Genomic DNA, 13,364 nt, shown 5'->3' on the forward strand with positions numbered 1-13,364 from the left:
GCTGCAGAACAACTGGACAGTAACTGCTTTCTAAATCTGCCAATAGGCACCCAGCAATATATTGTCATTCATTTGGCACATGACAGCTTGTTAACTGCTATTTGGTCGCTGATTAATAAGTAGGATTTCAGTATCATAGTCTGCATGTAAATCCTAATTACTATTTTTTACTGATTTATTTAAGAGCAAACAAACCCATCAGAATATAATATTATATGAAACCACAATCTGTTTCTCATCAACACTGGCTAAGGTAGATAGCTAAAGCAGCTTAGCATGCATTATTTTCTCCAAAATTTCACAATTTCACAAATAATGCCTCGGTCGTATCATTGGCCAGTGGCTGTAATCTACCTACAACACTGACACCAGCACAAGTGTACTTAATGTGCACCAAATTTTTATCTTAACTGGTCATACAATTCCTGTTAGACAGTTGTTTAAATTTAACTGTCTACCGAACAAGCATTTAAAGTTTTATATCACATGCAATACATGCAAGTTATAATAAGTTACAGCATTAGTGCTTGGACTCCGTAGCATGAATAACACATAAAAAGAAAAAGGAGAAAGAAAAAGAAAAAGAAAAAGAACAATCCTCTTGCTTGGCCCCTTATAAGCCTCGTCACGTGTTCCTGCGGCACAAGTGGCTCTGCTCTGTCTGGTAGAAACCGCGCCTTCACCCTGACATTTGAGAAGGAAATTAAAAGTGATGTGGAGAAAAGGTGAGCTGATTAAACTTACTAAACTCTGGCATGCTGAGATTTTGTTTTTCACCTCCCGCTCGAGAATCTGACACCTCTTCCTCCTCTCACTCACTTCATTTTCCTGTTGGGGGGGGGGAAAACACAGCAAATCTCAGTCTTTAAGGTTGACTTCTGAGGTTTTTAACAACTGATTTGAGCAATCTTTAATCGCAACACATCACAATGTTTTAATAGTGAGAATAAAGATTAAATACCTTTTTATACACACACACAAACTGTAGTTGAACGTATCCCATTTAACATGGTACAGAAAGACAATATGGATAATTTATTTCCACATTGTTACTGTTTTAATTATCTAACCTACAGCTTGGACTGAATTTTGTGAATCCTGGATAAAAGCAGCAGTCGAGGGAATAAACTGAGAACAGCCTTAGAAGTTTTCCACTTTTTGCTAACATTACCATCTGTAGTAATGTACCTTTGGAGACATGGGACTGAGACATTTATTCATCTCAAACAAAAGAGATCAATATGGCAGTGCTATAGTCATTTAGTTTGTCCGGCTTTCTTACTTCCTTATTTATCCACTCTGCACAAACAGATCTTTAGCTTTTATGCTAATTTTGCTAACTAGCCGAGTTAAATTTCGTTAACTGGATTTCTCATTAATACGACATGATTATCGCTGGAAAGCTGAATGAAAAATGAAAAAAGATTTTAGAAGCAGAATCTTGGACATCAAATCGTTTGTCCTGTTAAATGTTTTATCTGCGCTAAACAACTCCCCTTCTGACACCACAGAAAATACAGCATGAATCAGTAAACTACAGGGTCTAGAATCCATTCATATATCAGAAAATAATGGATATTATATTTTATTTGATGTTTTCAGGATGGTTTTGCTTTTTATATCAGGTTTTATTCACTATGCAATTGAGAACACAAAAAATGCAAATGTAATTGATGCATGACTAAGATGTAAAACTGTGTCAGTTACATAGTGGATAAAGTCTTTAGTGCTCATGACGTAAAAAGCTTTACAGCAGCCAGTGTCTGTGTACATCATCAGTGCGTGTGCGTGTATGCCGTTGCTATAGAAACCTCTTCAGGTGAAAACAATAGCCATGAAAGCAAACAGCTGGGCTAATGTTTACTTACAGCTTTTTAAGCTAACGGCTGCCGGGTAAAATCATGCACATTTAGTCAAGCATGATCAGGGCTGCGTGGAAATACTGACAGCTGCACATTTCATACACTCGTTAAACACTCGTCGTTAAACAAATTCATGCGGGTGATATGTTAATATTTATAAAAACAAAATAACTAAATTGTAAACTAAAAAAAATGGAATCTCTGTGTACGTTTAGAGCATTTTTTGCTTATTGTCAATGGCCTATTGTGGCATTTATTTTTTATTTTTTATTCATTCATTCATTCATTCATTTTTAAATAGAATTGCTTGAAATGTAGCTTCTTGCATAGATTATCTGGAAAAATGTAATTATGCATGTATTATTTTTATTTAAATTGATGCACAGTTTTTAAAGGGCTGCATCTTGAAATGAATGCATGTTTGTCAATGTGGCTGATGATTGTATTTGGAGCATTGCTCAAGGAGCAACGCTAGAATTAGGATTAGTCAGAAGTGTCTCGTCTGCATTAGCGCTGTACTTTAGTAAGAGTCTCGGGAGAGCGAGACGAGACTCTACACGGAGACGGCGTGGGATTTAGAAACAGACATGCAGCATGCCTTCTTTTCTCAGCAGCCCCATCTGAGCTCAGCCGAGCGAGGACAGAGCAACAAGAGAGGAGGAGGAAAAGGAGATGGAGGGTGGAAATGAGGATGAGGAAGATCCAGAAAAGAGTTGCCATCAGCACCGGCCGCCTCCGCCACTGTCTGAAACGTCACGCCCACACGAGGGGACAAAATAAAGTTAACTCTCTAGAAAGTCAACGTCAACATTTTTGCCACGCCCCTTTCCAGCTCTATGTCAGACAGTTTTACTCACATTAACCTTATGGTTTAACCTTAAAAGTGCCCCTTGTTTTAGGGTTTGTCTTTTGAACCAAAGGAGGTATATTATTTTCAATTATTTTTAAAGCTTGCCAGGAAGGGCAAAGTTCATTGGAATTAATATCTTGGACAAAAGCAACAAAAATGTTGGCACACACCAGGCTAGTAGTTTATAATATGTTTATTTTAAATGTTTAGATTTGGAGAAACACAAACAATATTTGATTGATTTAAAAATATATGTTATGTGGCTTTCCACCTCTTAAAGATAATTAAAAGACAATAAGTTCACAGGGATCCCACAGGACACAGCTTTAACTATGACGTGAGCTTTTGTTTGAAGGACATACATGTAACTCTATTGCAAATAAAGGCCTTGTTGTTTTACATAAAACCACCAGAAGGACACTATTCCCCAGGAAAATCATACAGTCATTCTAATAAAAGAACTCCATTCTGACTAGCAACAGAATGACAGTGATCCACAAATTTGGAACACTAAACAGACAGATATAGAAAGCAGCACTGTGTTACACTAATAGTAACAGTCTCTCAGTTGTAAGGACACCAATACAAATAAAAAAAATAAAAAATACATGTTTAATTGTGTTCTTGTTTTTATTTTATCGTTCATCCCTTCCAGAAATAAATATTTATACTGTAATATATAACATACTTATTTATTCTGTACTTATATATTTGTATACATTTTTATTTCAATAGTAACAAGGTGGAGTTTTGAACATGATTTTTTAAACAAATGTAATATTAACTTGGGGCTGTTCAATGGTGAAAAACGCAATCACTATCTGCTGAAGAAAATGACTGAGCAGCTCTGGGGTTAAGGGCCTTGCTCAGGGGCCCAAGAGTGGCAGTTTGTTGTAGCTGGGATTTTAACTCACGACCTACAGATCCAAAGTCCAATGCTTTAAAAACTAAGCTACCACCTCCCACAACTCTCTATTTATACACAACCAGGGCTTCTTCAGCAGGAGCAAGTAACATTGCTTTATCTACCACTCTAAAGCATCAGAAGCCTCCTGGTGTTGTCCCTGCAGCTCTCTGTGACCATCAGACTATCTTGTATTGACACCATTTCAAACAAGCACTGCAAAACTCTACAGTTATGTGGTACAGGTTATCATTCAGAGAATCAGAGAATCAGGTAAAAAGCAGTTTTGGTTACTTTACACTTTCTGGAAGGTTTTGCACTATCCATATGCCATCAAAATATGTGAAGAGTACATATCTTTTCCTGAGACGATAGTTTCCTCTCTGAAACATCTGAATCATTTCTGAACAAATGCTTTGTGTGTTATTTAAAATATACATTTAACAACATTTACATTTTTGCTTCTTCTCTATCTATAGACAAGGGAATCCAAAATCCTGTCTGTAGTAATCACACCAATTACAAATACAATACAGAGATTTTTAAATCTGAACTACTCCTTGACATTGCGTAATCTCAGACCCGCATGACATTGCGTGACTCTGCATGACCTCGTCTTTCTCCATCTGCTTCCTGTCTGTAAATCTTCTCTTTTTGTCTCTCTGCTACACTTGCTGTGAAACCATAGCTGTCTCAGAGGCATGAATTTGTGAACAAGCAGTGAACAAGCAGAACAGCAGTGTGGCCCATCAATTACACAAGAATCCTAAGTAATAAGCCTGTTCAAATGTATTATTATCTTTCATATCATTACGATTAGTAAAATTATTACAATTATTATTATTGTGATTATTATCAATCAAGATCATTGTTTTTTTAAAAGAAAGAGCAAATTTAATTCACACCCAAATGTACACCCAAACTTAGCATCTAATATGTACAGCCTATCCAAGAATTCATTACTTTTCTAGCTATAAAGCTAATGTAGCTAAAAAACAATAGAATTCTATAGCCAGTTAAGCATCATACATTCATCAAGTTGATCAGTAATTTAAACCAGATTTGTATACAGTCACATTTAAAATTGATGCCACACTCATAAATTCAGGACTGCACAGATTTCTTTCCACACTAAATCATAAGCATGAGAAGATTTTTTGTTTAAATCAACAGTACTTTACATTTTATTTCCCATATTTACATTACATTTTCACAGTATTTACATTTCCTGAAGAAAATGCGAATGGTGCTTGACAGTGCAAAACTCGTGATCAGATACGCTTTCTTGTCAGTGCAAAGTGCACAAAGCAGTTATCCTTTTTTGCCACATGTCTATGTTGCCCATTATTTTCCAGGATGTGAAATCAATGACTTCGTGTGCCATCGAATGAAGGTACAACTTTACCAGCAATCAACTCTACCCACTGTGATGAGAGTTTTGAAATGTCACATATGCACGTCGCTGGAGTTTTGCGAATTTGAATATTGTTAATAATTTTTGTGATTAAAAATATGCAGCAATCCTATCAAAAAAGCTACATTTTCACCATGTTATGTCATAAAGGCTGCTAATATTGTGAAAAAAAACTTTTTCAAAAAGAAATTCTGGAAACAAAAAGCTAGTCTGGGATTCAGAATCAGGTAAAGGTGTGGTTTAATGCTTGAATTGATTTGGATAATAATATTTAATTAATAGCACAGTCGGTGTAGTGCTGGTTATAGAGTTACAGGCTGACATGATAAAGCGGAGTTACTGCTGCCACCCTACAATTGAGTTTTCCTATAACAGCACATCCTGTGTGGCATGTCTCTTAAACACCGCAATTTTCCAAGATTTACTATTGCTGCTTTTTAGTCATTTACATAGTCACATTTATTGTTGCTGCATGACCATTAGTTATATTTCTTAATTTTTATATTTCTCCCATCAGTCTCCATACCCCCCTAATCCTCTGCATCTGCCTTTTTAAACCCAACTACCTGCATGTCTTCCCTCACCACATCTATAAACCTCCTCCTTGGCCTTCCTCTTTTCCTCCTTCCTGGTGGCTTCATCCTCAGCATTCTTTTACCAATATACCCCATGTCCCTCCTCTGCACATGTCCAAACCATCTCAATCTCGCCTCCCTCACCTTGTCTCCAAAACATCCTACATGCGCTGTCCCTCTGATAAACTCATTTCTAATCCTGTCTATCCTCATCACTCCCAACGAAAACCTCAAGATCTTCTACTACCTATGGCAGACACTCTGCAAAATTGTATTATTGAACAATATAATCAATATAATTCAAACAGACAAAACACACACACACACACACACACACACACATATATATATATATATATATATATATATATATATATATATATATATATATATATATATATATATATATATATATATATTAGGGCTGTTGATCGATTAAAATATTTAAGCGCGCGTTAAAATTTGTGTCATTAAAATGAATTTGCGTTAATGCGACTCTATACCTATATAGTTGTGCATGTTTTTCTCTATCTGTTGATGCAGAGTGTCTGCCAAGTTTGTGTGAAGCTGTTATTAGAGAAATAAGTACACTTTAAAATAAGCGCATTAATATAGACCTCTAAATCTGCAGCAGCACTTCTTTGAAAGCTGCTGTCATAGAACATTAATTGACACCTTTAAACCGCATACAATTCAAAATTGCTCTGTATGGCAATTATGTGATGCTGAAATGAAAACTACAAGAATGAAAGTAACTTCAGATATGCCCTGCTTCAACAAGAAACACTATATACATTTCGTTTTGGCTGAACTGATGATACACCTGAAGCTCCATGACTATATGTAATATTTTGCAGCCAAATATTAAAAAAGTCTCCTTGTAGAAGAAAAACTGCAAAGCTAACAGTGTACTTAGAGACACTCTGAGACAACATATGAGACATGAGTGTTGCTCTCTCGTGGAGGTTTCCTCTATAACCATGGCAACCAAACAGCTGCTGTGAAACGTTTCGTGTTACAAGGTCCGAGAAATGAAACCCCGAGCTGATCGATCGGACGTTAGACACAAAACAAAACACGTGACACACAAACCACAGTGAAAGTGAGTTTTTATGAGTTTTGGACATGCACACTCAAGTGGGAATGATATATAGTGATATAAATGTCTATGTATTAATTATACATAAGGGTAGAGCAACTTGAGCAATTTTTCTCTCATCCAGAGCTGCTCACATGCTGCAAAAACAAATGATGAAAAATATTTTTTTTAAAGAATGAAAACAAAAGCAGGGAAGAAAAATGGGAAAGAAAAAAATGTCTACCTGTGTCAGTTTGTTTTCTACAGCATCTTGACTGATGGATGAACATATTCCTTTCCTCTCTTCTCGTTCATTCTGCTGCTTCCTCTGGGTGTGTTAATGTCAGTGTGTACTGGGCCTGCGTATCTCTCTCTCTCTCTCTCTCTCTCTCTCTCTCTCTCTCTCTCTCTCTCTCTCTCTCTCTCTCTCTCTTTCTCTCTCTCTCTTTCTCACACTCATTCTCTCTCTGCAGAGCTCCCCCCACCATGCATCATGGCTGCCCCTGCATCCTCCTCCCACCTCCCACCTCCCCGATCGTGTGTGCGTGCGTGTGTGTGTGTGTGTGAGTGTGTGTGTGTGTGTTTATGTGTGTGTGTTTATGTGTGTACAGAGAGGTGATAACAAACGAGGTTTCTCAGGGAGTGGTGAAGTCATGGCCCTTCTCCTATTGTGCCAAAAGCCACCAGAGCTAACTAGGGTGCCTAATTAGTCAGATTAATGCTGCTCACACACTCACTCGCCGTGCACAGTATTAAAAAAAATGAACGGACAGAAGAGGAGAAGCTCTCTTTCTTCCTCTCTGGAAGCATCTGTTAGAGAACGTGAGCAAGAGGGAAATCCCACAAAGTCTGCTCTGCATGACGAGGTGTAAAACGATGCCATACGCGGCTTTAGTCCAGCTGCAGCACTGCCACAGGAGGCGTCACAGGCAGAAAATGTGATAGAAATGTGGTTCTACTTTTGAACGATGTGGAAATGATTCGTCTGACAGAACGGTATTATTGAAGGATCATGTAAAACAAGGTGAAAACTATTCAACCTCTAAGTGAAGAATATTCAATATCTGATACACTTTGAGGCAAATGGCATCATAAGTATAAAAATAGGACATTGTTTTCCTATAAAATTTTTATTACCTGCTAAATAGAATATTAATAGAATGTTTAGGAATGTCTGCAACGTCTGTTGGTCTGCAAATCAAACTAATATACTGAATGCTGTATATTTTTGCACTACCTGTTAAAAGCTTGAACACACCTTCTCATTCAATAGTTTTTCTTTTATTTTTATTGCTTTGGATAATTTATATTAATACTGAAGACACTGAAATTATGACAGAACAATTATGGAATTATTTAGTCAACAAAAACATGATTCTTTAAATAGCTGCCTTTTGTTTTGATGACAGCTTTGCATACTCTCAGTCAGCCTCATGATGTAGTCACGTAGAATGACAATCTTGAAGGAGTTCCCAGAGGTGTTGAGTACTTGTTGGCTGCTTTTCCATTTTCATTGATCTAATGTCAATTCCTTGTGTTTCTTGACCCAAACAAGTTTTTTCTGCTTATTATAATTCCACAGTAAGGGTTTCTTTGCTGCAGTTCAACCATGAAGGCCGGATTCTGATTCTGAGTCTGAACAGTGGATGTTAAAATATGTCTGCTACTTAAACTCCGAGAAGCATTTATGTAAATCTGCAGTTTCTGAGCCTGGTAATTCTAATAAACCAATCCGCTGCAGCTGAGGTAGCTTTTGGTCTTTCCTTTTCTGGGATGGTCATCATTAAAGCCTGTTTCATCATAGCGTTTGATGGTTTTGGCAAATGCACTCTAGGATACATTTGAGGTTCTTGGGATTTTTAAGATTGACTGGCCTTGATTTCTCAAAATAATGATGGACTATCTTTTCTTTTTACTTACCTAAGTGTCTTGCCATAATATGCATTTGTACAGTAGATGTTGAAGCACTAATAAGGGTATTGACTCTGTACTCACAGCTGATGGTCTAAAGCAAATTAAGAAGGGAAGAAATGTCACAAATTAACTCTTGAAAGGCACACATGTGAACTGAAAACCATTCCGGGTGATGGAATCTGCTAAAAGAATGCCTTGAGTGTGCCAAGTGCCAACTAGTGGACAATCTAAAATACAAGTAGCCCCCTGGCTTACGATAGATATGCTTTCCGATGACCCCATCATAATTGAAAATAGCGTCAAGACATGACCTAGCATACCCAGGAGTCTGGTGATCAGTATGGGGTTGTAATTAAACAAATTACAGTAACTAATTTAGCAGAACAAATCAATTTATAGTACCGTAATGTATAACCTTTACAGTATATATGTATGTTGCAGTGGGTGCATGGACGAGCACCGGTTCACGAGTAGAAGGTGGAGCCAGACGTGCTCTGTTTCAGTTTCTGGTGACGCTGATAAAGAGGAAAAGTAAAAAAAGTAAAATTGGGCTTTGAAAAACAAAAAAAAAACCTGAAAAAAATATGCACTGTAACACAGAGACAAGGAAAGTAAGGCTTCTCACAAGGCTGGAGACGCGCTCCTCCTGGCAGGGTCCCACCTCATCTTATGAAACCTAAAATAGCATAAAGTTTTTAAATGTTTTGTATATTTTCTTTTTTATATTTTGTATCGCTATCCTCAGAATCAGAATCAGAAAGAGAAATAGCTTTATTACCAAGTATGTTTACACACACAAGGAATTTGACTTGGCAACAGGAGCTTCCAGTGCAGGAGGAAGTACAGATATAATATAACAAAATATAAGTGAAACAGACAATTAAATAATGCACTATATACAAAAGTAGAAATATTGTTTAAATAAATGTACAGATATGGTATTTACAGGTCTGCAGTTTACAAATGTACCATTCCGATCCTTTGTATAAACGTGTCAGTTATGATGAACAATGTGTAGTTATTAATTTTTTAATTGTTTATGTTGAGTAGAGCCTGCAGGAAAAAATGTTTTTGTGCCTAGCTGTTCTGGTGGACGATGCTGGGTAGCGCCGAACAGTTCGAAGAGAGAGTGGGCTGGGTGCGTGGGGTCCAAAGTGATTTTCTTATCCCTTTTCTCCACTCTGGAGGAGTGAAGATCCTGAAGGTTGGGCAGTGTGCCACCAATAATTCTCTCAGCAGTCCTGACCGTCTGCTGTAGCCTCTTAATGTCTGATATGGTATCTGAACCAAGCCAGACAGTTATGGATGTACACAGGATGATGGCCGGGTAGAACTGTTTCAGCAGATCCTGTGGTAGGTTGAATTTCCTCAGTTGGCAAAGAAAGTACCACCTCTGCTGGGCCTTTTTAGCAATGGAGTCAAAATTATTGTACCACTTCAGGTCCTGAGAGATTGTGGTACCCAGAAACTTGAATGACTCCACTATTGTTACAGTGCTGTTCACGATGATGAGTGGGGGGAGTGCTGGGGGATTTCTCTTGAAGTCCACAATCATCTCCACTTTTTTATATTAGAGGCCAAACTGAAGTCTTCAAACGAGATCCTTGCGTAGGTCCCAGGTCTATCAAGATGTTGCAGAAAATAATTCAGTCCCATGTTGACTGCATCATCCACAGATCTGTTTGCTCTGTAGGCAAACTGAAAAGGATCAAGCAAGAGTCCAGTGATGTCCTTCAGGTAGACCAGGACCAGTCTTTTAAATGACTTCATGATCACCGACATGAGAGCAACAGGTCTGTAATCATTAAGACTAGTGATTTTGTTTTTTTTGGTGACCGGAATGATAGTAGAGAGTTTGAAGTATCAGGGAACTACACACAGCTTCACTGATCTGTTGAAGATCTGAGGGAAGATGGGGGCCAGTTGGTCAGCACAGACTTTTAGACAGGCAGGTAAAACACCATCTGGGCCTGAAGCTTTCCTAATCGTCTGTCTTTTGAAGTCTCATTTCACATCCTCTACACATATCTTAAGTGCAAGTTGAATGGAAGGGGAGGCAGGAAAGGAAGTTGCAGGGGGGTAGGTGAATGTGTGAAGTGCAGATCAGAGGGGGTGGTGGGTGGTAGACTGGGCTTTTCAAACCGGCAGTAAAACAAATTCAGATTTTCAGCCAGTTGTTTCAGCCAGATTTTCAGCCGAGCTAAAGGTAAGGTGCACACTCGCTGTTTTCCTGGTGCTCGTGTTCTGGATGTCGCTGCGCAGGTACCCGCGATCCTGAACGAGAACTTCGGAGCGGTTGTTCTCCATGCCTGAGCAAACGACACCAGGCTGCGGCAAACGGAGATCTTAAAGAGGGACTTCAGGATCCTGGTGGAGACGGTACGCAGCACATCACCCACAACGAGGATCATTGTGTCAGGACCTCTTCCCACTTACCAGCGAGGGGCTGAGAAGTTTAGTAGACTTTTAGCTCTAAATGAATAGTTACAGTCATGGTGTCGAGAACATAAACTTCTCTTTGTTAATAACTGGAACTGTTTCTGGGAGCGTCCTAGGTTCTTCCGCCCTGATGGCCTGCACCCCAGCAGAGTTGGAGCAGCAGTGCTATCAGATAACATCTCTAGGATACTTCACACCATCTGACTGGTAAGACATCAAGAAATCTTCAACTATAAGAACACGCATACTACAGACCAAATAGTTACAAGTTCACACACAGCCCAGTTTATAGAAACCGTATCTATTCCTCGGGTAGTAAAACCAAGAATTACATACACAAGATCCAGAAATAATCTTATTGCAGTTAAAACTGAAAAATGCCAGATAAACAAACACAACAAAGTTCTAAAGTTCGGTCTTTTAAACATTAGATCACTTGCACCCAAAGCACTGATTGTAAATGAGATGATCACAGATAATAATCTCGATGCACTCTGTCTCACTGAGACCTGGATTAAACCAGGTGATTATATGGGTCTAAACGAGTCTACACCGTCAGGATATGTTTATAAGCATGAGCCCCGTCAGACTGGTCGTGGGGGGGGTGTAGGAACCATTTATAGTGCTTCTCTTAATGTTAGTCAGAGATTAGGATTCAGCTTTAAATCATTTGAAGTGCTCGTTCTTAAAATTGCACTTTCAGACATGCATAGAAAACTTGCTCTGGTCACCGTGTACAGACCCCCAGGGCCCTACGCTGATTTTCTTCATGAGTTTGCTTGTTTTCTCTCAGACCTCTTGATCAGTTTTGATAAAGTGCTGCTTGTAGGAGATTTTAATATTCATGTAGATGATGCAAACGATGCCCTAGGATTATCATTTGTCGATTTACTAAACTTTTTTTACTTTTTGGAGTTAAACAAAACATCACCAGACCAACCCACCGTTTTAACCACACACTAGACTTAATAATATCCTATGGAGCAGACGTCACTGATATAGATATTTTACCCCAGAGTGATGACATCACAGACCATTATCTCATACTGTACACACTACCGGTAGAGCAGATTAACCGTGTTTCACCACGGTATCGACTTGGTAGGACTATTATTCCAACCACTAAGGACAGATTCATAAATAACCTGCCTGATTTATCTCAGTTTCACATTAAACCCATAACTGCTGATCATCTTGATGAGATGGTGAACAACATAGACCTTATCCTCACTAGCACTTTAGACACTGTTGCCCCCATCCGGTTAAAAAAGTTTCGAGAACAAGCACCTGCACCTTGGTATAATAGTCATACGCATGCCCTAAAGAGAACAACACGTAATCTGGAGAGAAAATGGAGGAAAACTAAATTGGAGGTATTTAGAATTGCGTATAAAGACAGTATGCTTAGCTACAGACAGGCGCTAAAAGCTGCTAGAGCTAAACACCTGAGCAAACTCATAGAAAATAACAAAAACAATCCCAGGTTCCTTTTCAGTACAGTCGCTAAATTAACAACAAAACAGGGATCTGAAAAATGTGTTCCTTCACAGTTTAGTAGTGAAGACTTTATGAATTTCTTCACTGAAAAAATAGATAACATTAGAAAAACAATTGTGGCAGTTCAACCTCTGACAGCATCTCCCAACACAATCGTACTTACAACCCCACAACTTCACTGTTTTACATGTATAGGACAGGAAGAGCTGTATGATGCTATTATGAAAGCTAAATCAACAACATGTCAGTTAGATCCAATTCCCACTAAACAACTGAAGGAAGTGTTATATACAGCTGGTGAGCCTCTTCTCAATATTATTAACTCCTCACTATCGTTAGGTCATGTCCCTAAATCCCTCAAGTTAGCAGTTATTAAGCCCCTCATTAAAAAACCTAATCTAGATCCAAACACGCTATCGAATTACAGACCAATTTCAAATCTCCCATTTATGTCTAAGATTTTAGAAAAGATTGTCACTGCCCAGTTATGTAACCACTTGCAGGAGAACAATATCTTTGAAGAGTTTCAGTCAGGTTTTAGGCCCCATCATAGCACAGAAACTGCTCTAGTTAAAATCACTAATGACCTGTTTTTAGCTTCAGACCAAGGCTACATCTCCCTATTAGTTTTACTAGATCTTAGTGCTGCGTTCGACACTATAGATCATGATCTTCTCCTCGATCGCCTACAGAATTACATCGGTATTCAGGGACAGGCATTAAGCTGGTTTAAATCCTACCTGTCCAATCGTTACCATTTCGTAGATTTAAATGGAGAGCTATCCAGGATAATGCTAGTAAATTATGGCGTGCCACAAGGGTCAGTTCTAG

At 38.4% G+C, this 13,364-nt stretch overlaps 1 protein-coding gene across 5 annotated transcripts in view; it reads right to left on the reverse strand.

The window, feature by feature from the left end:
- rimbp2a (RIMS binding protein 2a) overlaps positions 1-13,364 on the reverse strand; it is a 72,602-nt gene that overhangs the window by 37,597 nt on the left and 21,641 nt on the right. For 4 of the 5 annotated variants that reach the window (XM_083565018.1, XM_083565019.1, XM_083565022.1 and 1 more), the window contains one exon: positions 745-828. In XM_083565018.1, the coding sequence (XP_083421144.1) occupies positions 745-828 (84 nt within the window). Of the gene's footprint in view, positions 1-744; positions 829-6,927; positions 7,048-13,364 lie in introns of those variants that run through there. The other variant, XM_083565021.1, reaches the window with a different exon arrangement.

Source organism: Silurus aristotelis, assembly GCF_946808225.1.
Source record: "Silurus aristotelis genome assembly, chromosome: 16".
Lineage (NCBI taxonomy): Eukaryota > Metazoa > Chordata > Actinopteri > Siluriformes > Siluridae > Silurus > Silurus aristotelis.